A 27,972-nucleotide genomic window follows, 5' to 3' on the forward strand; every position below is an offset into this window, starting at 1 on the left:
ATTTTTAAATAAGAATTATTACACATTTTTTTTTCAAAAAAGAAAAAACAAACTCCTAAATAATTTTATAAGCTTTATGATGTTTGCCCCAAATTCTACATGCATTAGCCTAAAGCACAATTTAAGAAGGACAAATTTTAACAAATAAAATAATTTACTAAATTTATTTTATTTTTATCTAAAAATTATTTAGAGTTTTTGTAGATGTAAAAACTACTTAAATAAATTAGAGAAAGTCACCAGAAGTATTGAACTTATTTTTTCTAAAAAAAAGACTTGAAAAAAAGAGGAGGAGAAGGAAGTGTTCCTAAGAATAATTTATAAATCTCATTTCTACATGTTTGTTTCATAATAAAAAAAAAAAACTTATTTTATTATGTGGGTCTTTTAAAGAATTGTATTTGATATAATTTTATGTTACAGCTAGAGAAGTCTAAAATAAAACAAATTAAACACTATTGTAATAGGATAAAGATCATTTTAAGGAGAAATTTTTATCTGCCCTTAGTCAGTTAAAATTATTTATTAAATAATAATTATTTTTAAAATACATCAATTTTAAGATAAGGGTTTTACTTGCTTTAGGGTTAAGCCTACTTTAAGAAGAAAAAAAAACTAGGCATTGAATAACACAATTTCTCATTCTTCGAGCTATAAATCGAGTTCTATTACCCAATTCATTTGATTGATCAATGTTCTCCAATAACATCACAATAACTCTAATTTTAAACTTCATCTCTGCATATATATATATATATATATATATATAGAATCAAAACTCAAATATATACATTCTCTTCACCTAAAATCTGATGCATAAATTCACATTTGCCAAAACTTCCCAGGTGGGAGCCATAATTAAATGCATCCATCCTCAAGTAATATATCATTTTGAATTTGAACTTCTGCTTCACCATCTATACAGTCTCCAATTACATTATCTCCAGTTTTTAATAATCATTCATTAAAGTATTTTATCCCATAATATTCAATATTGTTGGAAAATGCATTAAGTGCCGTGTTTTTAGTTAATTATTTAGTACATAAATCAATTAATATAAACTTAATTTATCTTAACTAATAGTTTCAAATTTGAGTCTTATACATGCAAAGCATTAAATAATATGAAAGAAAACTTTGTTGATCATAAAAGATTTTATTTAACATAAACATTATAATCTCACGTGCAAATATCTATATTATATAAAAATAATAATTATTAGCATAAACAATATTTTATCTAAAATCTTTAAGGATTGTAGATAAAAATTATCCTAATAATCATTCACTAAAATGTTTATTCCATAATGTTGAATGTTATTGAAAAATGCATTAAGTCTCGTGTTTTTAATTAATTACAGAACTTTTATAATAAAATTAAAATATGAAGAATTATCAAACACATAAATTAATTATATAAAATTATTTTATCTTAACTAAATAATAAATTTGAGTTTTAAATATGTAAATATATTCAATACTTTAAAATAAAATTTTATTGATCATTAAATATTTTATTTGACTTGAACATTATTCTTCCTGGTGCAAATACCTATAATATAAAAAATTTAATTGTTGCACAAACAATCTCTTATCTAAAATCACCTCGTAAGACAACAATTACTACCCCAAATAGTTAATTAGAATTAATAATCAAAATATCTGAACACATCTCTCAAACATTTACCAAAATCTTTAAATCAATACTTCCTTAATTACCTGCTACTTCATTCTAGATAATTAACTAGTCTTTATCAGCTACATTGCATGCACACTACCCTTGTTGGATATTACAAAATGGAAAATTATTTCAAACTTTCTAAACCTGAGTTCCATTATGATGGATTTGAATTGAAAGATTAGTAATAACGCAACGTTGGATGTGGGTATTTTGTTGAAAATCATTCGCAGGGAACTATGGCCTGAAGCAGCAACTTGGGTTAATTTTGAAGTAGCTCGAGTCCAAACTAAATGATGAAAGTATGCACTACGTGCAGTGTGCACTCTGACTCTTTTGTTTGTTTCCTGTTTTTCTTTTCTTTTTTTCAATTTGATGAAATTCTGATTTTTAATTGGTTACTGATCTGTGCCCTTCCCCTGAACTAACGCGTGTCCACTGACTCTAGTTGTATCGGATAAGATCTGCTTGTCCTACGTCGTTCTTTCATTTTCTCTTCTTAAAATACGTGCACTCGTATATTTACATGTCAACGTAGGATGTGGATTGTCAGAAATGATTGATTTAAGATTTTTTTAGAGTCTTCTCAATGAATTATAATTTGTAAATTTAATTTGATTTCACTCAATTGCACTAACTTAATTAAATTTATTGCTTATTTTTATAGTTTCATTCTTAATTTATTCAAATATAATAAATACATTTTTTCTTATTTTTATAAAGATATAAAACACGAGAATAGTTGTTAATTAATCTAAAATAAATATAAGCATAAACATATTAAAACTAAACATATTTTTAAAAAATAATAATAAGATGAAAATTTAGAAGCAAAACAATGAAATTATAATTCTATGTCACCTTTTTAGGCCAAGAGAGTATTAAAGATTGTTAGCATTCTAAATCCTATACCTTCTTTTCTTTTGATTTTAGCCATGTTATCCCAACTTATCTGATATACCTTTATGCTCTCTACATCTTTACTCAAATAAAATCTAGCAATGAGACATTTAATTTGAATACACTATTGAGGAGCTACAAAATTATTGATGATACTATCATTTATAAAAATAAATATAAAATAATAGGAGTATGAAAATTAATTTTATTTCCATAAAAATATGTTCATTCCACGAGACTATCATGATAATCTCAAACAACATTTCAACGTATAAATGAAAAGGATAAGAGTTTAGCGAGTCAGTCTTCCTAATTAGACCTTATTAGGCTTGAAACTATGATATGATTGACCATTAATCATCACCGGAAAAGAAATTGCTGTAAAAAAATTGAGATAAACTATAGTTGATGACTTTAAAAACTCATATGTAAGAGAATACGATGTCAAAGACACTATTTTACTCTATATATCATGTGCTTTTTTCTAATTTAATAACCTTTGATCCTCTTTACTTCGTCATTTTTTTTTCTTAAAATAAAAACACTTAAAGGCATTGTTAATATTATCAGTAATCAGTGTACGAGGAACGAGCGTACTTTGATTTTCACTTATATATAACACCAGGCAAAATAAATTTAAGCAAATTTACAACACCTGTAGTAACGGTTTTAAAAATCATATTACATAGGCTAATAGAATAAAATTCACTTGCATGCATAATGTTTGACCTTTGGAACCCACTCCATTATTCAAAAAGTTTAATTATGGCGTTATGTAGATTGTGTGGACCTAGTCAACATACCCAGTTATTATCAGGCTCTTTATTTTCTTCAAAGGCCCTTATATGAGGTCTACGTCATTTTCAATAGGCTAAAAATAGAGTTTGCATTGCAATACTATTCACAAGCTTCAATTACATGTGATATCAAATATAACAATAGGTTGTTTAAATTCTAATATAAAACTTAATTAAAAAAAAACATAGAGAGAAAAGTTACCATCAATTGAAAAAGTAGTTTAATTTCTACTATATATGTGCTCACAGACATATAGTATAAAAGTATTAAATACATTATAATAAAATACTTGAATCATTTTTAAAAATATTAAATACATTTTATATTTCTAATATAATAGATACTATATTTTTTATTATTAAAAATGGTTAAAGTTTTTACTATGTGTCTATAGACACATCATAAAAATCCTATTTAAAAATTAGGTCATATATATTTGTTCTTTATTTAGAGTGTGAATCATTTGTATTTTAAAAAATAGTAATTTTTAATTTTGAAGTTTGAATCAATAAGTTTTTATAGAGTTTCTTCTCATCTGTGTCCTTAAACCCTCTTCTTCAATACTTCTCACATCTAGTAATAAAGATAAAAACTTACTTCAAGAAAATAAAAAGAACGTACAGAAGATGAGGAGATGAAACTCATAATAAAAATAATATATTATATAAAAATAAAAAAATATAGACATAAACTAAATAGTCTAATACAAATGCATAAAAAATATTTGAAAGAATTTACAATGTGTTAAATGTAGTTAACTAATTTATAATAAAATTTATATATGACTTTTGTTTTCTTTAACAAAGGGGAGTACGATATATATATATAAAAGCACGAAAGAAGTTAAAATGAAAGAAGGGAGGATAGGATTTAAATGTAATTTGTGTTATTTTTAATTAAAAAAGTAATGTTTCATATAGGTAATCATTGCATTTATTTTCATAGCTTGAATTAACAATAGTTTTTGAAATCAATTTTTTTTTATTTTTATACTAAAAAAAATAATATAGAGATTAATAAATATAGCTAGTCTTTAATTATTTTTTTAATTTTTTATTGTGATGTCCACTATTATAATTCTTTACTTATGATGTGTATTTGAAATATTTAAAATTTAAGTAGATAGTAATAATAATAATGATGATGATAATAATTGTGATCTCCAATATTATTATTTGAATTTTCAAGTGAACAAGTAAATAAAAATAAATTATTTTTAAAATGTGGACAGATAAAAGAGGATATTTTAATTAGTAAATTTAAAATTTATTCAAAATTAATAAATATTTTTTGTTTGTTAAAAATAATCTTGAATTACATTGAAGGTAAGAAAATAGAGAAAATGCAATAATAATGGTGGAGATTGATGGGAGATTCCAAAACAATGTCATCCCATAAATGTTTGGGGTCTAAGACAAGTTGCTTTCATAACTTAAAAATGCCATAAAAATTAGCGAGGGTGTCCAGATTACTGATTATGCTTGTTAATTCATGCATGTGCCAGATGCAAACCAGACAAAATATTAATGCAGTGTCACTTAACTGTCAAGATATAAAAGGTTGCTTAGAAGCCCTTAGATCCAACATTTTAAAATATTATTAAAAAATTTAGATTCTACTATGTCATTAAATAATATGATATCAATATAGTTTAATATTATAAGAGTGATGCTCTATAAATAAAAATAATCGAAACTATAAATAAGTATTCTCATAAGTTGTTTAATTTACATTCTTCATCTTTATAGTTTAACTAACGTGAAATTTTATTTTCTTAATTTTAATTATTGATATTCAGTATTCATAATTTTAATTATATTATTTTAGACAGTATAATAAAAAAATAAAATTTATATAATTTTTTGTTTTTATCTTTGTTAAATATCGACAAGACTCAGTTATTTTTAAAATAAAAACAAGAAAAGTTTTCAACTGATATATTATATTATTTAAATACACTGCTAATATAATATTTTTATATTATCAATTAATTAAAAAATATATTTTCAAGTAATTACTATAAAATTAAAGGTTTAATTTTAATAAATTATTAGTCTAAAAATATTCATATTATTATCAATTAAAATATACGGTAAATAAATTAAATTAAATTCTAAAATAACATTTTTAATTATATAGAAATTCAAAAGTAGATAATAATGTAAAAAAAAAAATGATACCATCAAAATATTTTAATTATGAATTTAAACTTAAATATATTTTTTGTTAAATCATAGTCTCGTAAATCCATTTCCAATTCCAAGTAAAGCTAATTCATTGCTTCATTATCGGTTGCATGCAGATACTCTCCGCGCAACTATTTTGATCTGAAATTAAAGTGCATCACATAAGACCCCAAGCAAATGCTTGATCAAACGACTCTTTTATAGTCACAAGCCCATAACAATAATTCATTAGCCATGACCCTTGACCACAACTTTCATTGTTGTGATATTTGGCTTTTAGCACCAACTTGAAGGTTTCAAAGGGAAGAGGATGATTTTAATGAAGAGCTACCAAATTTCTATACAATTTCCATGGCTAGATCGAGATGCATAGGTTATGTGCATGGTACTACTGCTAAAACAAGTTAATGGTTTCAAGAACTTGGATTCATTTTTAGTTCAAAAGGTGTAGGTTCGCAATCCATGTCCAAAGCTAACTCAAGTGGGAAATCAAAAGAAAATATTTCCCTTCTTATATTTTATCTTTTCAAATTAGAAGAAAAATTAAGTAAGAAATCTCAACTACTAACAAAAAAAATCAGCAATACATAATATTACATATACACGAATTTATTAAAATTTAATTTTCTCAAGTTCGTCCGTTTTTTTTATTTCTAAAGTGAAACACTTATTTTAATGTGGCTAAATCATATCGATTTTTTAGAAGTAATTTGAATAGAAATTATACTGAGACTTTGTTTTTCCCTTGTTTTAAATAATAATTTTTTATTTTCTGGTTAAAAGAATGTATGATGATTCAAACAACAACTGCCTCCATAATTGCATGGTATATTAATTTTGCGATCGTTGTTAGATTAAATTTGAACTCAAACAAATTTTATAGTAAATTCGGACTTAACCTAAAACCAAAATTATTACTCAAATACTGTGATGGCTCCAATATATTAATTTGTAATTTTGATAAATTTTCATTTACATTATTAACTGGTTAAAAATCACTCTAAACATTATTTTAAAAATAATTATTAAAAAAATGAATTTTTTTAGCTATATAATAATCCATAAATAGATGATAATATAATTTTATGTATATTAATGTATTCTGATTAAAATCTTTTTAAGACTATTTTAATTTTATTTGAACTCTTAATTTTGTCCTTATCTTACAAATTTTTTGTTAAAAGAGATTTTTTTGTTAAAAACGGTATTAATGCTAACACTTTTTTAATAAATTTATTTAAACTATAATAATAATTTAAATATTTTTATGTTAGTATTCAATCATAAATTATCACACATGAAAAAAAGTTATTTATCTTTATAATAATTATGTTAAAAGTCATATGTAAAACGATTCTTAATGAGTTAATAATGTAAAAGATTTTACATCAACAGTGCATAAAAAATAAACTACTTTTACATGAATTTATTCAGAATACTCTAAGAGTATTATATTTCTTACGCTATAATCCAATCATAAATTGTCACGTAATAAAGAATCGTTAACTTTAACAATAATTACTTTAAAAATTACATTTCATTAATTAATAATGCAAATATTTTTATAACAGTATATCAAAATTGCTTTTTTTTTTCCCTATCCTTAACGATAAAAGCACTGGCTAACAAAATCTTTCTCTTTGATCGTAGTACCATTTCCTACCTTTCACTTTGATTATTTTCTGTTCTTTTTTTGGTACCTTTTTTTTCTCCTGAGATGTATACATCCCAATAGATGTGAAAAATCTTTTTTGATTCGTAAACTGATGGTGGATTGAAAGTAGTGGAGCACATGTCACTGATGAAAGTGCATCAGATCGAGATAATATAACTGTTCAAGTTGGCAACTTGATAGTACAAACATTATGAGTTGCTTAGCCTCTCTCTTGACCTCGCATGTGTGCACAGTGGATTACATATAATTTTATTCTTCTAAAAATATTCACATGTCATGCGATTCTAGTACATATAACACCATGCTCATTTGCTTTTTCCTAGGTGAGACAACATACCTGTGCTTGCTAACAAGCCCACTGTGTGCCCACAAAGAAGGAAAAGTTTCATTCACAACATAGTCATCATAGGACCATGATTGAATCCTATTCGTTATACAAATATATATAGGACATTCATTTCCACAAATTAACCATGCCATTGCCATTACCATGCACACCGACAAACATTTTTCATGGAAAGTTATGATTACTTTCTCCACCTTTACGCCTAATTAAGCCGTAATAATGAAAGCATTTGAAATATTCTTAATTAGCAACAATTTGTTTAGCATGTTGGGGAGATACAATTTGTAGCAAATGAGGTGTGATTTCATAATTTAATAATAAGATTATAAAAGCTATAATTAGCATATATTATATGATGGATTCAGCGAGCATATGCTAAAGTGAAGAATCAGCAATTTGTTTGCTCCAATTTCTTATAAACACCTTAAAGTGCACATGGTGCTCCATGGCATATTTTTTTGAAGAGAACATGGATATTGACATTGCATTGTACTCCTTGTTCTCTCTGTGTTCCACCGGTTGAAACAATAATTATCTTTCTTTTTTTTTCATAACTGTCACTCATCATAGCATCTTAAAATATGATTGCTAAAAGTCAAAAACTCCATTGCGGTACAGTTAAAGGCAATAAAGAAAAGTGAGTCAAAATAATTGAATGGTATGGTGTCATTCAAGAAAACTGTAAATGGCACCTACTGTGAACGCTTAGTGCTATCCAATTTTGATGAAGCAAAAAGGAGCTAGCAAGTACATGACAACTTGATCTGACATCTCTGGTTTGGGCCCCTAAAATTAGGAATGCCCCAATGGGCTTTAAAAACGACCCGCTACAAACAAGTCAATAAATCATATATTTATCTAAAAAAAATTAAAAATTGACAGGATTTTATTTAAGAATAGTATGATTGCAATTATGTGATTTGTCCTAGTGAATCCACATCAAACATATGAATCCATAACTTTTTGTTTATGTTTTACTTTACCTGTTACAAAAATGAAATTGACTCAGCAAATTGAATACTAGACCAATAACAGTAGAATGAGCTGTGATGAAAAGCTGTAAATATTTTTCAAGAAAGAGAGAAACAAGAGAGCTGCAAAGAGACATAAATCTAAAACCAAAATTGACATATAAGGTCAATAGTGATAGTCTGAGACATTCACACCAAACTATTCTCTATTTTTCAATGTGTCATGCTCTAAAATTCTGCAAATTAAAAAAAATGCTGCAAATTAAAAATTAGCATCAGTTTCAAAACAATTGCAAACAAACATTTATCATTTATTTGTTAATGAATATATCAAAATAATTATTTATAACGTTAAAAAAAAAATTATACTTCCACATTAAAATCTAATTTAGTAATTATACACCCCCAAAACAATTATACGTGAAAACATCTAAACAACATTCTTTACCAAAATAACTTTTTTTGACCTATTATCCAAACAAAATTTATATGATTTCAAATTTAATTTTTAACAAAAAATAATTTTATAAAATCATGTTGAGTCAATTTAGTTGCAGATGCCATGAGAATAATGTTACTTGGAAAGTAGTTTTCTGTTTTTAACTTTGGTTTTCCTTTCATCTGACAAAAAGAAAACGCATGTTCAAACACATATTAAATATTAAAAAAATCACATCCAGAAAATTGAACAAATAGATCGATGCAGAGTGCAATATTAATATCGTTTACAGAGTAACCTATTTAAGGATTGTTCACGAACGTTAGTACAAACCAATTCATGTATTATTTCACAGTTGATATTATTAAAATAATTAAAAAAAAAGGGATCTGCACAAAACGCAGAAACAGCTAGTTGTTTTCCTTTCCATGTGACGTTTTGCTGAAGTTCCATAAATTTTAGAACTTGTCTTTTTATTTTTGTAGACAAAACTGTATACAAGGCATTACTCTACGATTAAAAAAGCAAAAGGAAAGTATAAAAACTGAAATAAGGCAATATTTTAACCAAAAAAAATGTTAGGCATTAAATTTATCTTTGTTAATATATATATATATAATTTTTGTTTAATAAAAATTAAACTCTTAACATATTGCATAGTTACATTAATAATATGATGTATTATACTAATAGTAGAATATACTAATAACATGTATTGTTTTTTTATATCAACAAAATTACTTATCAATTTAATGTGTCATTAATGTAATTAAATTTATAATGTATGTTAACAATTTAATTTTATTAAATAAAATTTATATTACTTTATGAAGACGAAGCTAACACCTAATTATTATATATGATTGTTTTAATTGAAATTTGCTCAATGACAGCTTTATCCATATTTTTTTTTGGGGGGGGGGGGGTTTAATAATAGGTTTGTTAATCCTAAGAAAGCTTGTCCACTATGGGAATTTTATTTTATTTTTTTCATTTTTGATCTGGCCACTACAGGAAGTTCACTTTCCGGGTTTTCAATGGATTCAAAATTCAAATACATAATAACATGTACTCTATCTTTATTGTCTTTATTGTGCTAGACAGCTGCCAAAACATACCAAGGTACTAATTGGTGGCATCAGACAAAATATCATGTACTATGTACTCAACAAAGAGCTGTTATGATATGCCATCACTTTGGGGTTTTTCTTTTTTTTTCCTTTGGGCCATCCAATAGAGTCTATCTAACATGTAGTTTTTTTTATAGTTTTGGGCCACAGTTTCACTTGAATTTAACATCCCCGAAGTTTAGACTAAACTTGAAAATTTTGGCCCATATATATCGTTCGTATGTTGGAGACGTTTCATCCCTCTTCACAAAAAAAAAAAGAAAAAGAAAAAAGAGAGAGATAGAGAGAGAGGAGATTCATCTCTTCAATATGGACAAAAGAAAATATCCCTTCCATGCGAATTTTTTTAATGAATTCTATCTATTTTTAAAATAATTCGTTTTATTTTATGCATTAAATGACAGAATTAAGGTGGAACACAATAGGACTGAAGTACTGAATCACTACATCACGTACCAGTTAGTGTTGATGTTTGTGTTGGGTTGTTTCTTAAGTTTATTAATTAAAGTCTGTATATAGATTTTTTAGCCCTATTGTTAACAGTTTTAATCGCTGTATGGGTCTTCAATTTTTATGTGTGTTGAATGAAACAGTTGATGTGTATTTATTTTGGAGATTTTGTCTTTATATGTAACACAACTTCCTTGTATAGATGATTCTAGATAATACGACTTATAAAACCAAGCAATAGCGATTTGGGTTGTGTCATGGTTCTATCTTAATTTTCTTTTGTCAGTAAGAGGGTGATATGTTAAGTGCATGGAATGTGTATTTTTCATTTGAAGTCATTGAACAATATGTTTGTGATGCTAAACTCGTGGTAATGAACCATATTATGGACATTTTAGCAATGGATTATACACTTCGTTTTATATGGCAACTATAAAAAAGTGTAGGATTACAAGTGCTAGAATCATTATGCAAATTACGGGAAGCCAAGGATTCACGTATTCAAATATCTATCAATCGCCAAAAATAATTCAAGATCGATTCATTTTAAAAACATAGAATATTTAGTGCTGAAGAAGGAATTGTTGAACCAAAACTCGAAGCAAGTTGTGAATCCATAATTGATGTAGAACTAGAAACCACAGGTTTCAACATGGAGATCTTGTATTATTGAAATTGCAATTCGGGATCTTCGAGGAGGCAATATTAATAGTGTTTCAAAACCCTGAATTGGTACTTTCAAATTCTGAAGTTCATAATATATATAACTACTGAGACGGTGAAGCAACCAGGTTTGTGTGCTTTCACTTCCAATTATAGGTTAATATTCATGCTTTGTTTGGCTTATATAATTTGCACCCTTTGTCATGTATTTCTAGTTTTTAAAAAGAGAAAACTCTATTAAAAATTACAAACAAACATGCTCTAAATAATTGCTTGTTGATCAGTTTTGCGTGAGAAAATGAGAAATTTAGAATGAAAATAACTTTACGATATATTTGTTATATATAACAAAAAATAATTCTGATATATTTATTTTATTCACGTAGCTTTGATTCCCGATTCTTGATCAAAAAATTTGCCCGAAACTCATATCATGTTCCTTCACAGGCTATTTGAAAGGTATATGGATTTCACTTATTCCTTATCAAAAAATAATGATTATTTCATATACAGGCTTAAGGGGCTCTAGGAAACTATCAGTAGCACTTGCTGCACATTATGAAATTCCAGTAGTAGTTTCATGTCACAGGGCTATGCCAGATTTGAACTTGTGATCAGCAATATTTTGGAGGGTGATACAAGATTTGAATCTTTCAGCAAGTGACCTTTTTGAAAGATCTTCCGGGGTCTCCCGAGATAATCAAGAATTGAAGGCTTGAAGCTAACTCAAGTCTTGTTTCATTGCAACTTACATGTGTAGTGTTATTGTTTACTTTTATCACTTATCGATCACTATCGTTTGATTAATTGATTTCTACTTTATTGAAAGGCATCTCACCCATAAAAATATTTCATGATTTGCTGTGTAGCAAAAGAGTTTTCTTACTACAGAAGGAATAAGGAGAACGACAATGCTCTCGTTGAGAGTCGAACTCAAGACCTCCCGCTTACTAAACGGGTGCTCTAACCAACTGAGCTACGAGAGCTGCTTGACTTTCAGAGCAAATATATATATAAGTAGGTAAACTGGTTCCCGCGTTGCAATAGTTAAGCATTTTCTGGATTGGAATTTGTCTTCTTAGTCATCACTTCCATAGTATAAATAACATAACACGACAACTTACTCTCTCTTCCCCCTGCCACAAACTCTCTCTCTCTCTCTCTCTCTCTCTCTCTCCCTCTTCGGTGTCGCTCCTCCCACATACATTTCAATCTTAGGGTTCCATGGACTCCGATTCCTGGATTTCCACTCGTCTTTCTACTTCTTCACGCCGCTATCATTCTCGATCTGGTTTATTTATTTCTCTGCTTTTGATTTCGTTTTCTCTATCGGATTCAGATTGTTGTATAACCAATTCGTGTTGTTGTAGATCTGTATGTGGAGGATAGCGAAGGAGGCGATGATTTCAGGGCGGAGTTTCTCTGCCCTTTCTGTGCCGAGGATTACGACGTCGTTTCCCTCTGTTGCCACATTGACGACCACCATCCTCTCCAAGCCAAAAACGGGGTCCGCTTTCCTCTTTTTCTTTTCAATTGTTACCGTGTACCTACGCAAACTTATTAAATAATTCCAATTAGTAATCATAGGGAAAAATTATTAATTTAATCGGTTGTGTATTATTTATTATTGTTGCTCTCGATTCCTCTAAGTGGTTCACTGAGGATGAGTGAATGAGTCTGCGTGGTACTTGAACAAGTTATGTTTCTCTGCTGGATAATAAAATTGTGTTCTTTGTGAGGCATGGTGTTTTTAGTTAGTGTCTATTTTGAGAGAGTATTTATTTGTCTGAAGTTTTCTTGCTTTTGTTTTGGCTGTTTGTCTACTGACTCTGATTGATGCTTGGATTGCTTGTATTTTCAGGTTTGTCCCGTTTGCGGGAAAAAGGTGGGAACAGACCTTGTCGCACATATTACCACGCAACATGGGAACTTTTTGAGGATATCCTTTTTGCGGGTTGATTTATTTGATGTTCAATTCGCCTCTTTTAATTAGGTCTTTTCTTATTTTCCGTGCAGCAGCCAGATTTCTAGTTACACGTGTGTGTGTGTTGGGGTGGGGGGGGGGGGGGTCAGTTAAAGGTTTCATCCTACTCTAGTTATATGATAATTTTCACTGGTTAGGTAACATTACCGTTAAGAACGGTTTTAAACAATTAAAAAAGGTGGAATATTTTTATAGGAAAAAAGTATTTACCATCTGAGAAATGCAAAGCAGCATAAGTTCAGCAATTTTTATTTTCAATATTAATCTAATTTTAATTGTTTAAAATCAACCATATGACCACAAAGTGTGTGGATCAACTAGTACAAGTTTGTTCTAGCTTAGTCAGAGGAGAACTTTACCATTTATTTCTGCCCTACCCAATGAGGTTGCCTCATGTGGAAGACACCTGTAGTCTAAACAAAAAAGTAAATAAATCAACCATGTGAGCAAATGTTAACAAAACCATAATTTTAAACAGGCATTTAAATTTTTTGATGCTCATGCAGTTTGAAAACTTGTGCGCATATCAAGTGAAGAGAGATACTGTAATTTGTTAGAAAATTAAATTTCTATATACACAACACTCTGAAATAGTGAAACATAATGCCAAACATTTGTAGATACCCATTCATCATTATGTGGAATATTTGAAGAATGATAGGAGTTACTTGAAGTGAGGAATATTTTAAGTGCGGAATAGAGGTTACTTGCCTCGCGAGTATGCTTTGTCTGAACAATTTAAAATTTTCCAATGTGGCTAATAATTTTGTGTAGTTATTCTAGTGATTTCAGAATTGTTAAATAGTAGTATTTTGAGCTGTCTCTGGTGTGTCTTTTTCAATGTATGCAACACAAATCGTTGCCTCATATAATAGCTTCATTTCAAGTATATTCTTTTGGCCAAATGTTATAGATTGCTTTGAGAGTTCAAAGGTTTTTCATAACTAGAAATTACGTGCAGCGTAGAAGGAGAGTCAGGAAAGGAGGCCCTAGTTCAACATTTTCTATATTGAGAAAAGAGTTACGAGAAGGAGCCTTGCAGTCCCTACTCGGAGGTTCTTCGTACATAGCTTCTTCCAATTCTGAGCCTGATCCTTTGTTGTCTTCATTTATGTTTAACCCAGTTGTGGCTGATGAAATTGTACCTCGTTCTTCCATTGAAGATGCCATCGTGAAAGAAAGCTCAGAAGAATATTTCGTGGAAAGGTAAGAATGTTGATATTGCTGTTTGATAAAGCTTTACATTGCTTGAGAAGTGAAGGGGTTTTATTTTTGAAGGAAATTTAAGTATTGGATGCATGTGCAGGTTGCTATAACTGTTGTTCTTATAATCTGTGTGGTTAAATTTGTCATTTTGTTTTGCAAAAGTAGCTGATCATCCGTTGAGTTTAGTAAGGAGTGATGCCTTGGTTTCAAATGACTTGAACAGTTATACATGATTTTAGTACCGTGTCATACTGCTCCAAAACCCTTCCTTTCTTTTCGTCGTTCACAATTTTTCATTAACATCTGATCTGACAATATTGTGTGGTTTCAGAAAACCTCAACAGATACAGCTGTCGGAAGAGGATCAAGTAGAGAAGTCTCGGAGGTTTGATTTCGTGCAAGGGCTATTGATGTCCACCATTCTTGATGATAAATTATGACCCAATTTTTAGCTCGTATGCCATTACTGTGTTAGGAGCAGGAGCTGTAATATAAAGCACGAGAGAGAGAGAGTTTATTCATAATGATACGAAGTGGCAGTTGGTATCGGATAAATATGTAGTGTATCTATAGCTATGTTCATAAAATGCAACCTTTTTTATCCTGTTTGTGTTCTATGCTAGTTCCGAATAACTAATGGAAATAAAATTTGTTCAACGAGCACGGGACCAATTGCACAGTACAATCTAGAGCAATTTTTCGTTTTTCAGATTTGTCTTTAAGAATTTGCTCATGAAAAATGGTAAGGGACACTAGAGTGTCAATTTGAGCTAATCTTCCACAATAACTGTATATTTATTGTGGTAAGCTTGACGTGAAGTGGTGTTAATAGGACTAAGTTTAACGGGTAAGAAAGTTATTAAATATTTTAAAAGTACATAAACAAAATGTATTTATATTAAACGGTGGAGTCCGGGACCAAGCACAAGTTGGTTATACTTATTTACTTCGTTTCAAAATGTCATTGTTTACGTTGCATTAACGTAAGAAAGTTATTAAATATGTTTGAATACAGAAAACTATAAATGTATTTTACAAAAATCTCTGCTTTGATATAATATTAAAAATATTTTTTTTACTAATATATTTTTGCATTTTAATTAATATATGTAAAGGCAAGGATAGAAAATATAAGGCTTTTTTAATCTACCGAAAAGACAATTTTAAACAAGTTAGTGCGTTTTTAAATTAAATTACTTTAAAGCCGTTTTTTTTTTTTCACAATTTATAGAGAAAGATTTTTAAAGAGAATAAATGCTTTTAATATTACGCAATTCCTACATATGTAGGTAGGGAAGGATGACTTATGTTCACAAGTTTTTACTTTGTTGAAGTTTCATTAATGATTCAAGTTTTCAAAATATATGAAACCTCTACAAAAGTAGTTTTAAAAAGAAATATTAATATATTTAAACTCAATTGTTACAATTACTCGGCCTTTAGTTATCAATGTCCTTGAGCTTTAAGAACACTCAAAGAAGATTTGCATCGACCTCACTTCAAGGAGACAAGTCAGATGCAAGACTCTCTCTTGCTTCACTCAACCAATTCACTCAATCAATCCCTTGGAGCTAAATTTACAATGAATATATTTCTGAAATTATATTTTTAACATTTTAGTTTCTTCATATCCAGTTGTTTCCTTCATTCTATTCATTATTTCTCTTCAGGAAAGAAGCAGAAACTGTTGGTTAGAGGCCTTGCATCCTCTACAGCAGCTTATAATACGAATCAGCATCAACAATTTTTAATACCACCATTCTTCCATGAATCCCTCCTTCACTAAAGTGATAACCCTGCCATTGCCGTTCTATTCTAAGAAAACAAGTGGTCCTGGTGGAACGATAGCAGAGGTTTACCACACTGGACAGGTATCGCATAAGCTGGGAGTTGGGAGTTGTGTTGCTTCAGCTTAAAGAAAGTCTTCATCTCCGATATGAATGAGGAGACATAAAGAAACTGTAATCGGGTTGGTTAACTTGCAACAGCCTAATCCAGTTGTCAGCAGCTCGCAGCAGAGAATTGGCTTTCTGACTTTCAGAAACTCCATCAGGATCCCAGACAGAAACTTTCAACTTATGAAAGGCAAGCCCAAAAACTGGTAAAGATAACTTGGATGACATGTCCCTACCTCTTGAACAATGACGATGAAACCCATCATTATTCGGACCTGATTCAAATAACAGTTATAATTAATACCCCTACACGTACAGCACATACACTCAACAAAGGCAGCAACACATACTTTCCAAAGCTGTTGACAGGGAATGGAAGGTCAGGAAGCAGGCGCTCAGGCTCTGTAGTGTGGGACCAGTAGGTATTCTATATATTGGATACCTTCATAATATATACAGGCACAAATCGTTTCAAATTAGTAATTATCCAACCCTAACAATCACATCAACCAAAAGAATGAGATGAAACTTACCAAGCCAATGAAAGCCAACTTGCAGGTGAAAGATCACAGCTCCGGTAGGTCTTCAACTCAGGAAATTGACGTGCAAGATCAGAAATCTGGAGGCAAGAAATATGAATCTATATTAGGATTGAAAAGTGACATAATCTCCGTGGGAAACCAAAGGATATCAGTCTTGCCTTATCCGCTAATGGCTCACGATTATAAGGTATTTCATGCTCAAAGTATTCGAATATAAGCTGACCAGGTGGGGTGGAGCTTTCAGTCTCATCACTTGATGAACCCATTAAAGATTTACTTCTTACTGAAACTCTTTCCAGACCATGATTGCTTGCATCTGACATGTCACGCTGGTTCCGACTGCCATGAACCACACTCTTTACCCCTCTTTCACAACAATAGCTACTGCTGCTATCACTGCTGGTCTCTCTAGCTGATTCAGAGTCACTCCCCTGACTAGGTCTCCTGTAATACGATGGAAACAAGAATGAAACCATTGATTAGACAAAAAATAAGCAGTTTGCAAAGTATTGTGATTCAGTCAAAGTGGTAAACTGATGTAAGGAAAAAGGGTAGGACATGGGTGCCTATCATTTGAAAAAAGAACAAAAAACTGATAACGGGAAAAACGATAAAGTAGTCTCATCATTCTGAATCCTAGCATATAAATGATTGTGGCTAGCATTATAAACTTATAGGTTAAACATGCATCCTGTTGAATGGCATTTTGAATATTCATATTCTGGCAATACTAAGGTTATGGGCAACATGATAAAATAGTGTCCGAGTGACATCTGATAACAGTATTATTAACGGAATATTTCATAGATCACTGAAGAATGTACAGTCATGCAAATATGCTAAATTCCACCAAAAAGACAAACACAGCAAACATGTGATAAACTAAATTACAAATAGGAGTAAAATAATATTACACACATTAACTTAGTAGCACAGGACAGCAGAGGCATGCTCCAGTACTAATAGTCACTTTATTGTGACACTCAACACGGGTTAGGATTACATGCCCTTGATCCACAAGTTTACTATTGTCTTATTCAGCTAACTCCAAATTTATGGACAAAATGACATGGACTTCTTGGCCAACATTGTAAATCAAGGAAGATATCCAATAGAGGGCAGTTAGAGCATGTTTGTATAGAACACTGACCTTAACCGCGGGGAAGGCTTTAATGGATCAATATAAAGCTGAATGGCAGACAAGGAGACATTGTAATACTGTGTGACACATTCATTTCCATTCAACAGCAAAGGCACACCAGCCCCATATGCACTCCATTCCTTGAAAAATTCCCGCAAGTCCCCAAGCACAAAGTACGGATGCAACTCTCCCTCCATGGTTTTCCATCTCCTCTTGCTTCTCTGTTCATTCCCACACACCAATAAGCCCAAAAACAAAGCCCTTTTCAAACCAACCTAAAAAACTAACACCACCTCAAAACAACTCTACCACTTTGATTGCATTAGTATTACCTCAATCCTTAAGTATATCCTAATCCATAAATTAAACATGAATTTTATTATAAATCCTAATTCTTTACTTCAAATTAAGAAAACTGAACTGCTCAAACTTCAAAGCAGAATAAAAATCCATAAACTCATATATCATTTGAAAATTGAAAGGCTTTAAATTAATTTACCACGGGAAAATATTGAGCGGGAACATGTGGTGTGGCGTGCTCCAAAAACCGACACAAATTGGAGACATCACATGTTGTTCCACTCGAAGAAACGGAACAATCGGAAGAGGTACCAGGTCCCTTCTCCGACAACTTTGACCCATGCTTCTTCTCCTGTTCATGCTCGTGCTTCTGTCTGTATTTCCGCAACAGTGGCGGGCTGTAGAAACGGTTCTCGCCGAGGCAACGATGGTTCCTCCTAATGTTCCCACCGGCGACGGCGGCGCCACCGGAGACCGACATTGACGACAAATGAGTTCGGGCGCTGACAGTTAGTTGGAACTAGGAAACAACGACGTTGGGATAATAGAGACCAAAAACAGAAAACAAAGGTATTTATTATTATTGTTTTTTGCTTTTCCCTTTATTTCTTAAAAAAGAGTGCGTGCGTCTGGATTCTGGAAGGGTCTAGAAATCACAAAGTACATATAAACCCGTTACGGGGTTAGGTTAGAGAGTGCAAGTGCAACACGTTTCTGTTATGTTGCATTGTTTTCACTTTTCAAGTGACTTAAGTAAACCAGAACAGAACTTGTCTCAAGTTTTCAGAACAGTGTTTTCTGGCTTCGATTATTTATGTTAAAAACCGAGTGTGAGTTTAAATTCACGTTAAAAACATGAAATTTAACATAAAATGTATAATTAATACCGTTAAAGTAAATGAAATTCAGAGAGAATTAAAACACATTAAGAGTAAAAAAATTATAATAAAGTATAAAAAAGGTATCCAATTTGAATAACCGAGCAAGGAACGGGGAAGGCAATGGAATATAATGCTTCGTGTTTTGGAGATTCAAGTTATGTTTTTTTTTTTTTTTGTTACTGAATGCTGTTGCTGATTTTGTTGGTGAAAAGTGAGAAAATATATTTCAGAAAATAAAAATATTTTAATGATTAAGGGAAAGTTTGTTTATTAAAATTTATTAATTTTATAAATATAATTTACTCTAATTTTAATTTGTTATAATTTAGAACATATTTGAGTTCGTATTTGAATAGATCTGAATTCAAGTTTTTAATAATTATAAAAAAAATAAATTTTATTATAATATTTTTAATTAATAAATAATTTTTATATATATTTGTAATATTTGTATAAAATTATTTGATAATTATAAATAATAAATACACACAAAAAAGTCCTTTATCCTGAATCAAACTGCCAAGCTCCAAGTTGCTTCTTCACAAGAAAAACAAAAAGCTTCAATGTCCACCCATAGTTGCCATTGAGACAAAAAGCAAATATGTATTGATCTTTCCTTTTTATTGTGATTCCATGATGATCTATATATATAAAGCAACTCTAAATCTGTTGTGAGTGACTTATTGGACCTATTTATTAAAATAATGTTTTCTAAAAATATTAAAATTAACCAGATGACCATCTAATAGTTTTTTTTTTATCAATATCAAAATGATTATCAAAGAATTCATCTTAGACATTATGACACTTTTTGATATAAAAAAAATGGTACTATTTCACGAGTTATTAATTACAAACTATTGAATTTTTTTTTTCAATTGATTAGGTATCACGTTCCAAATAAAAATGATTTCCTCAATTGCCTTAATTCAGCTAATTTTTTTCTAAAAAAATTTGACATGAAATCAAGAAATGGTCTTGCGGCCTCTTAATAAAAAAAATTTATTTTTTCAGACAAAATTAGATTCCTGTGTTATGTAATATAATCTATTAGAAACAATTACATCAATAAATAAATCTATACAATTTGTTGATGAATTTTTAAGTTATATTATTGACAAAAATTAATTACAAAAGTTCTCAAAATACCTTAATTATATTGGTAACTGTGACACAATCAAAATGATATTTTTTAATTTTAAACTGAATTTTTTTCTTTTTCATTTTAAGTTTGGATTGGAAGGTCAAATTTCAAATGTTTCTCTCTTTTTGGTGAAAAAGATTCCCAATTTTTAGGTTAGAAAGAAAATGAATAAATGTTCATTTTGATTCCTAAGAAATTAGATTCAATTTGGTTTGAATTCTTAAAATACATACACTACATGGATTAAGTTTGTCAATGCAGTGAGCGGGCTCCAAGTTACAAGGTGGGTCACCCGAAGAGGGCGAGTTAATCTTTCATGACCCAAGACAAGGTTGTTTTGGGCTTGTCAGCTTATAGAGGAAGTTATGTCCAAGATGATGATAATGATATGTGCCATTCAGGCCTTGTCAAAAAAATTGTACCATTTTGGGCTAGACCAAAAACCTTTGTAGGGCAAATGTTTTCTTTATTTACTTCAGACAATCAGTGTTACATGACCTGATAAAATATATAATTAGACTTTTAAAGTACTAATTTTAAATTCTTTATTACCTAATTTTATTTTTTTAACTAAAATATATTAATGATTTATTAAATAAATTTGACAAAATTAATGATATAATATTAAATTATGACATTTTCAGGACTTAAAAGCCAACTTATGTGATCTTAGCCTAATAAGGTCGCCAACTTTTTTTTGTTTTAATTTTATAGGTTGTCACATATTTTGGATTGAGATGTCAAATTCAACGCGATTTGGGCATAGCTCTCTTTTTTTTTAATTAAAGCCTAAAATCCAAGTAAATTTTATTAATTTTCTTTATTTAATAAATTTTTAATTAAAAATTATATAAAAGATAAATATTACTATTTTGAGAAAAAATGTGCAATTTTCTGGAGGTTTTGAAAAAATTTCATGACATTTCGTATACATTGCAGAGTGTGTGACAGAGAAAGAGAAATTAGAAACAGATTATTTCTATATCCAAAATATCATTAGTGTCAACAATGTCCCATGTATGTAATTTTCTCGTCATTGCAACCTGAATTTGGTCCAGCGTTCTAGAATGGCGTCTGTGAAGACTAGCTGCAACACTCCCCAATTTCCTCTTCCTTTTCTGCTTTCACTCAACACTTACAACTTTTGGAGTAATGTTATTTGTGTAGAAGAAATTAAGCTGCAACGTTCAATACAAGGAGTACACAGTTTTTGAATACATGTTCAGATTCTTTGAATGTTCAGTTCACAATCTTTGACTAGAGCATAAAATTCTTCTGGTTCACCTTAAAATCTACTCTGTTACTTTTTTCAAGAATAAAGCATCATCCAAAGATTATTAATTATCCCAGTAGTAATAAAAGTACTGGACCGGTCTCCACGAAATATTTTCCAGAAAAGTATGATCATTTTATATTCTGTTTTATTATTTATTTACAATATATAATTGCTTCCACTAATTTTCTCATTAATATTTTAATCATCCCTTTTAAGTCAATAAACTGAAATAGGAATACTATACACGTAATAATATTTTAAGTATCATAATGCGCACACACACACACACACTCTGTCTTCAAGATGAAATTTTTGTTCATACAACAATAATTTGTATTACATTTTTTTAATACGAGAAACTAATAACTTAATTAATTAAAAGGCTCACTCTCAAACAATCTCACTGACCATCTTTCAACTTTCTTGAGTATAAATTTAAAATAATATATTGTTAACAAGCATGATGCGTTGATTATATTTTGTATTACAATTTATAATAGAATATATTTTGTTACAAAATATTAAGTAGAAAAGTTTAATATCTCAACTCGGTGCTCAAATTAAACATTTTCTTTTCAAGATATGGATCCAGCAGGATTTGAACACGTGTGCCTATACGGGACAAACCGGCTCTCCCGGGCACGTACCACTCAGTACTTTTATTAATCAAAGAGTTTATTTATTATTAACTACTTAAAAATCAAAATACTACCATGAATCCGTTGATTAATTATAGTTAAATAGTGTGTGAACTGGCATAATATTTATATCATTAACTACTTAACTAATTCTTACATACTCCAATTTATTGAATTCCTAGACTCCAAAGTCCAAACTAGCTAACGACAGTCTGAAGTCTTGTGCAAAACCACGTGCAAAAGAGTATAATGTAAAATTTTATGCAACAAAACTGAATTTATACTCGCATAGGGATTCATTAGAAAGATATATAAAATTGAGAGTTCTGGAAGTTTGAATCAACTTTTATGTAAAATTATATAAAGATGGTGTTTCAATATCCACACAAGCAGACACTATAGGTTTTGATGTGATACGTGAGAAAAATATATATAAATAAATGTGATAATACATAAACATATGATATAGATGTTTAAAATAGTGATGCAAATAATATAAAGCTGATAAAAAAAATAATTATATATCCTCTAAAAATGAAATATTTCGTGTTATCCTAAATTAGTCTGAAAAGAAAACAAGGGTCCAACAACGAACCAGCTCGTATGAGTCAGCATTTTCACATTATCGTATAAGCAATGGGGATACTGGTTCAGCTGCTATAAATAGCAGCCTCAACTCTACTCATAAACCACACAAGGCAACCAATTAACCTCTTATTTTGACACAATCAATTTCATTCTCCTTGTGTTAGCTAAGGCATCATCATCATCATCATAATGGGCGTTGTTACTTTCCAAGACGAGGCCACCTCAGTTGTGCCACCAGCCAAGCTTTACAAAGCTTTGGTTAAAGATGCTGATACTCTCATCCCAAAGGCTGTTGAAGCCATCAAGAGTGTTGAAACCGTTGAAGGAAATGGTGGCCCCGGAACCATCAAGAAGCTCACTTTCGTTGAGGGTCAGTTAATATGTTACTTCAATATTATGCTTTCTCTCTCTCTCTCTCTCTCTCTCCATATATATATATATATATATACCACTAAAAGAAATTATATGCATACAAAGTAATTGTGAGGCTTATCCTTTTTAGTATAAACCTCATCTAACTGAGATAGAAATGTCATGATAGATGTTATAGGTATACGTTAATAGTATCATATATCATATTAACAATTGATATAGAGTATATATTAATACATCGTATTTTTAATATGATATATTATGTTGCTAATATAGATCTAAAATATATATACTAATTTTTTCAATATCTATTTAAGAATACAATAAAAAATTAATAAATAATACTTTCTCTGATTTTATTTATAAAAAATAATTATTATATTTTTTAGTCCAAACTATAAATTTTTTTTTTTTTTATAAATGTAATAATTTTAATTTTTTTATATTCCTTGTTTATTGTGAGATATGTGTTAAAAAACACTTATTCATTACTCATGCATATGAATATATAAATTTATGAGATGTAAATACTTTTTATTTATTTTGATAAATTAGTTATTTATTTATTATAAATAAGATTAGACGAAATAATTTTTATAAAAAAATGTAGCATTTAATATTAAACATCGAATCATGTGATGTCATATGACTTTTAATACAAAAATTATTATATATAGATTTTTATTGTGCTTGCTTAGACACGTTAAAAAAACTATAATTATACTAAACACAATTTATACTAACGATGGGAAAAAAATCAATAGTCTAACCAGTAGTTTATATTGTAGAGTGCATGTATACTCTATGGTATTGTTATAAATTCTGATGAAATAATTGATGAAGAAAACAAAAAATAATGGTGATGATGTTTGTGATTGTGAAACCAATCAATGATGTGCAGACGGGCAAACGAAGTACGTGCTGCACAAAATTGAAGCAATTGATGAAGCAAATTTGGGATACAACTACAGCATCATTGGAGGTGTGGGGTTGCCAGAAACAGTGGAGAAGATCTCATTCGAGGCCAAGTTGGTTGCAGGCTCCAATGGAGGATCAATTGCAAAAATCACTGTAAAGTACCAAACCAAAGGCGATACCAAACCCAGTGAAGAGGAGCTCAAGAGTGGCAAAGCCAAGGGTGATGCTCTTTTCAAGGCCCTTGAGGGTTATGTTTTGGCCAATCCTGGTTACAACTAAATAAATCAATCCTATAACTAAGTGCTTGCTTATACATGGTGTTCTTGCTTTTTATCCAGTGTGTGCTTCATTTGGCTCCCAATGTAATTCTCTCTCTTTTTTTCCCCTTTGGCGTGGAATTGTGAGATTCAATGTCATGTGTATCTCACTTCAATAAATTTCAATGACAGAAAATATACTTCCCGTTCTTAAAATGGTTCATTTTAAGTTTTAAATAAATGGTAAAAATCATAAATTTATTTAACTGTGTTGTCTTCTCATTCTATTAATATTATCTCATTTTACTTTAAATAAATATTAAAAGAAAAGGATAAGGTAAAAAATAGTGAATATTTTCTCCAAGTTTGTTGTTTATACTTACGGATATAGTGTTGATCCAAAAACTATTCATCTGAATACAACTGCAAATGGACAAGAAAAGTAAGATGTTGACAATAATGTAGACCCACTTAAGAGGAGTAATATCCGATGTTTCAAAATAATGGTAACATTGAAGTGCAGGAAATGGAAAATTAAAATAATTAGTGCTGGTAAATATGATAAATATAATTTTAATTTTGGCTTAAACATGCTTTTTTTCCCCTCATATTTTAGAAAAATTTTAGTTTTAATTCTTTTATATAATTTTTTTTGTTTTGCTCTTTATTTTTATAAAAAATTTTGTTTTTGTCTCCAATAATAATCTTGTCGATTTAAATATTGTCACATGATAATTTTTGGTTTAATTACATTAGAGACTAAAAACAAAAGCTTATAAAAAATAAAAATTAAAAAAATTCATTTGAAGGGAATAAAACTAAAATTTTACTAAAATGTGAGGATCATATTAATTTTTATTTTTGAAGAATTTAAAATTTTTTTATCATCATATTATATATTACATTACTTAATACCTTAAAATAGTTGTTAATGTAACCTTCCTAAATTTATGTCACGGTATTAAGAAGCGAAAATAAATTTTTTTAAAAATTATAAAATTTATAAAATTAAAATTAATAAGAACTTTTAAAAATAAAATAAAATATTATCATATTTTAAAAATAAAAAAATATATTTAAGTATAATATGTTTAATCCACGGCAAGATAACAGACGAATAGAAATCCTTCCGAAGTAAAGTCAGGTACAGGGAGGATGCAGGTGGGGCATGGGCCCAATTGTACCCTATTTTGTCAATAGGGACAACATTTAAAGACCCGAAGGGAAAACAGATCAAGGGGCCAATTACATTTTTTGGTGTGTGAAGGGGCCCAATTATATATATTTTTGTGTGTGAAGGGGCCCAATTATCTTGAAATAGTGCATAGAGTCAGATAATTGGGTTAGAAAGCCCTGCTGTTGTGTAGGATTAATCAATTAGTAGGAACTAAGAGTACCATTAATGGTTCTACCTTGCATAAAAAATTTATGCTCTCTTTCTAACTTTTACTTGTAAATAAAAGTTAAAGATAAATTAGAGACACAACTTTTCTTTTTTACCAAGAAAACCAATTACTTGTACAAGGAACGGTTCTTCTACTTGGAATAAACTTTTTGTAAGAAACTGCATAAGAACCAACGTTAAAGGACATTCATGACAGGGTAGAATTAATTAAATCAGTTTCCGTATCCGACTATTCAAATATTTATATCGTATGTGAACTTGTATATAACTATATCTATTTTTTATTCTATTTTTATCTTTTCATATACATAAATTTTATAAATATTTCCCAAAATTAAAGGAAACAAAAGATATTGTACTCTTCTTCTTTAAGCTCTCCACCGCTCCATTATCTAAAGATATAGACTAAAATAGTTTTCACTCTCACTTTTTTAAGGAATTGATGTGCTAAAATTAGATAAGTAGAAACATATGTGGTCACACGTTTAAGCAAAAATTGATCTAAAATTTTTCTTACAAAAATCGATCGAATGATAAAATTCAGTTGGTTTAAAAATTTGGTTGAACAAAAAATCAGTAAATTGTCATTCAAATTGGTCAAAAATCAATTCAAAATTGATTAAGAATCAATGTTGAGAATCGTTTTGAACGGGTCAATGCATAAAAAGTATTTATTTTTTTTACTTTTTTATATTTTTAAATAAATAAAAACTCACATTTATAATAATTTTTATCTTATAAAAAATGTAATATTATTATGTTATGTTATTTTAAAAATTTAATTAATTAATTTTATACTAGTTTTTTTAAAAAATTACACTAGTTTATTACTTCGTATAATATATATATATATATATATATATAATATATATATATATATATATATATATATATAATAGTATTAAGACTCTAATTCAACTTCAATTAAACTAATGAATCATAAATTAATACCTTTATTAATTCTATCGTCGGTTTAATTTAAAAAATATTGCTTTTGTCTGGTCCAATTTTCATTAAAAATGTTTGAACTAGTCTAGTCGTATAACGACGTATATAATGTGTAGACTGTAGGCTCACAGCGAAACAATTATGCATACCACAGACAAAATTTATGACGCAAACTAAATATATTTTAAATCCAAGATTCTCTCCTCAAAACGATGAGAAAACGACAAGCCTGAGTAGCCAATTTTGAAGCAACAAGGTGCTTCAGAATACTGTCGTTTTGTGGAAGTTCAGACAAGTTTTATTTGTTTTTTTAATCACTATATATTAATAATTAGAAATGTTTTTATAAGAGTCAGGAAAATTAGGAATTTTTTTCGTCATTTCATTACTTCTTCATAAGTTCACAAAAACAAAATGAAATTATAATTTATATTTATAATAAAAACATCAACTTAAAATAAAACTAAAAAGAAAAAAACCAAACAACTAGTTTAGAATTTGCAGCAGAAAAATCCTTAGCTTTTTTTGTCCGGTACAGTGTAGTGAACAGCCCCAGCCACAATACCATCATTTGTTTCAAAATATGAAGTGAGAAGTTGTAATTATTAATATACACTTTACCTTGTACGTTAAATTTAAACGTTTAATTACTTTTTATCAATTATAAAATTAACTAATTTAATCATTAAATTTTTTATATTATATTTATCATTATTTATATTAAATTTTTATAAATAAATATGTATAATTTGATAAATAAATATTTACTCATATATATATATTTATATCTATTTATATAACTTTATTTTTACTTTTGCAATTATAGGTTTACACCTTGTTCAAAGTCAATGTAAGAAATTCATGTCAACGTGCCTATCTCTGCAATGAATTAAAAAAATCGCCATCTTTGACTAATCAGTCTAACTCCTTAACCATTATTCAAACTTTTTTTTTTTACCAATAGAAATATTAAAGATATACTCTTTTAATATAATTTTTAATATCTTTGTTATTTATTAATTTTTTTAAAATATTAATTTTTTAAAAAATATTTTAATTTTTTTAAAGATTGATCAATTATATAAAATATATTTAAATTTTTTTAAAAAAATATATTATTAATATTTCTCCAATAGGAAAAAAAAAGAGAAAGGGTACCACCAACCTCACAGATGAAGCACTTGTTCACCTAACCAGAGCAACCCCAGCGGGTGCCAATGCTTTATAAAATAGCTCCACTT

The 27,972-nt window shown here is 29.1% G+C and overlaps 3 protein-coding genes and 1 non-coding gene across 5 annotated transcripts; 2 read left to right on the forward strand and 2 right to left on the reverse strand.

Moving 5' to 3' along the window:
- Positions 1-12,148: 12,148 nt before the first annotated feature.
- On the reverse strand, positions 12,149-12,222 carry TRNAT-AGU. Its single transcript has one exon. It is a non-coding gene; the product is annotated as a tRNA-Thr (tRNA).
- A 132-nt stretch (positions 12,223-12,354) lies between these two features.
- Positions 12,355-16,140, forward strand: LOC113866027 (protein DEHYDRATION-INDUCED 19 homolog 7). 2 transcript variants are annotated; one of them, XM_027500917.1, is made up of 5 exons: positions 12,355-12,527; positions 12,607-12,743; positions 13,098-13,190; positions 14,182-14,426; positions 14,758-16,140. In XM_027500917.1, the coding sequence occupies exons 1-5, from the start codon at positions 12,461-12,463 to the stop codon at positions 14,864-14,866; spliced, it is 651 nt and encodes a 216-aa protein (XP_027356718.1). In that variant the 5' UTR covers positions 12,355-12,460; the 3' UTR covers positions 14,867-16,140. The 2 variants fall into 2 exon arrangements, with proteins under 2 accessions (XP_027356718.1, XP_027356726.1); XM_027500925.1 differs by having other exon boundaries at positions 13,098-13,175; positions 14,176-14,426.
- A 211-nt stretch (positions 16,141-16,351) lies between these two features.
- Positions 16,352-18,785, reverse strand: LOC113852250. The gene is made up of 6 exons (XM_027482488.1): positions 18,504-18,785; positions 18,014-18,225; positions 17,022-17,307; positions 16,855-16,940; positions 16,672-16,763; positions 16,352-16,596 (listed from the first exon to the last, which is right to left on the reverse strand). Exons 1-6 carry the CDS (start codon positions 18,783-18,785, stop codon positions 16,352-16,354), a joined length of 1,203 nt encoding a protein of 400 aa, XP_027338289.1.
- A 4,149-nt stretch (positions 18,786-22,934) lies between these two features.
- On the forward strand, positions 22,935-24,587 carry LOC113865402 (class 10 plant pathogenesis-related protein 2D-like). The gene is made up of 2 exons (XM_027499913.1): positions 22,935-23,201; positions 24,105-24,587. Exons 1-2 carry the CDS (start codon positions 23,021-23,023, stop codon positions 24,398-24,400), a joined length of 477 nt encoding a protein of 158 aa, XP_027355714.1. The 5' UTR covers positions 22,935-23,020; the 3' UTR covers positions 24,401-24,587.
- The last annotated feature ends 3,385 nt before the right edge of the window (positions 24,588-27,972 follow it).

Source organism: Abrus precatorius, unplaced genomic scaffold (assembly GCF_003935025.1).
Source record: "Abrus precatorius isolate BTA unplaced genomic scaffold, Abrus_2018 Scaffold10, whole genome shotgun sequence".
Classification (NCBI taxonomy): Eukaryota; Viridiplantae; Streptophyta; class Magnoliopsida; order Fabales; family Fabaceae; genus Abrus; species Abrus precatorius.

Bases quoted from the DNA above. Each gene is read 5' to 3' on its own strand.
- LOC113866027 (XM_027500917.1), top strand. From the start codon at position 12,461: ATGGACTCCGATTCCTGGATTTCCACTCGTCTTTCTACTTCTTCACGC. The intron at 12,528-12,606 runs GTTTATTTATTT...GTGTTGTTGTAG, and splicing joins CCGCTATCATTCTCGATCTG to ATCTGTATGTGGAGGATAGC. The intron at 14,427-14,757 runs GTAAGAATGTTG...GTGTGGTTTCAG, and splicing joins GAAGAATATTTCGTGGAAAG to AAAACCTCAACAGATACAGC.
- LOC113865402 (XM_027499913.1), top strand. From the start codon at position 23,021: ATGGGCGTTGTTACTTTCCAAGACGAGGCCACCTCAGTTGTGCCACCA. The intron at 23,202-24,104 runs GTCAGTTAATAT...AATGATGTGCAG, and splicing joins GAAGCTCACTTTCGTTGAGG to ACGGGCAAACGAAGTACGTG.
- LOC113852250 (XM_027482488.1), bottom strand. From the start codon at position 18,785: ATGTCGGTCTCCGGTGGCGCCGCCGTCGCCGGTGGGAACATTAGGAGG. The intron at 16,764-16,854 runs GTAAGTTTCATC...TATATTATGAAG, and splicing joins AGTTGGCTTTCATTGGCTTG to GTATCCAATATATAGAATAC. The intron at 16,597-16,671 runs GTATGTGTTGCT...TATTTGAATCAG, and splicing joins CCTGTCAACAGCTTTGGAAA to GTCCGAATAATGATGGGTTT.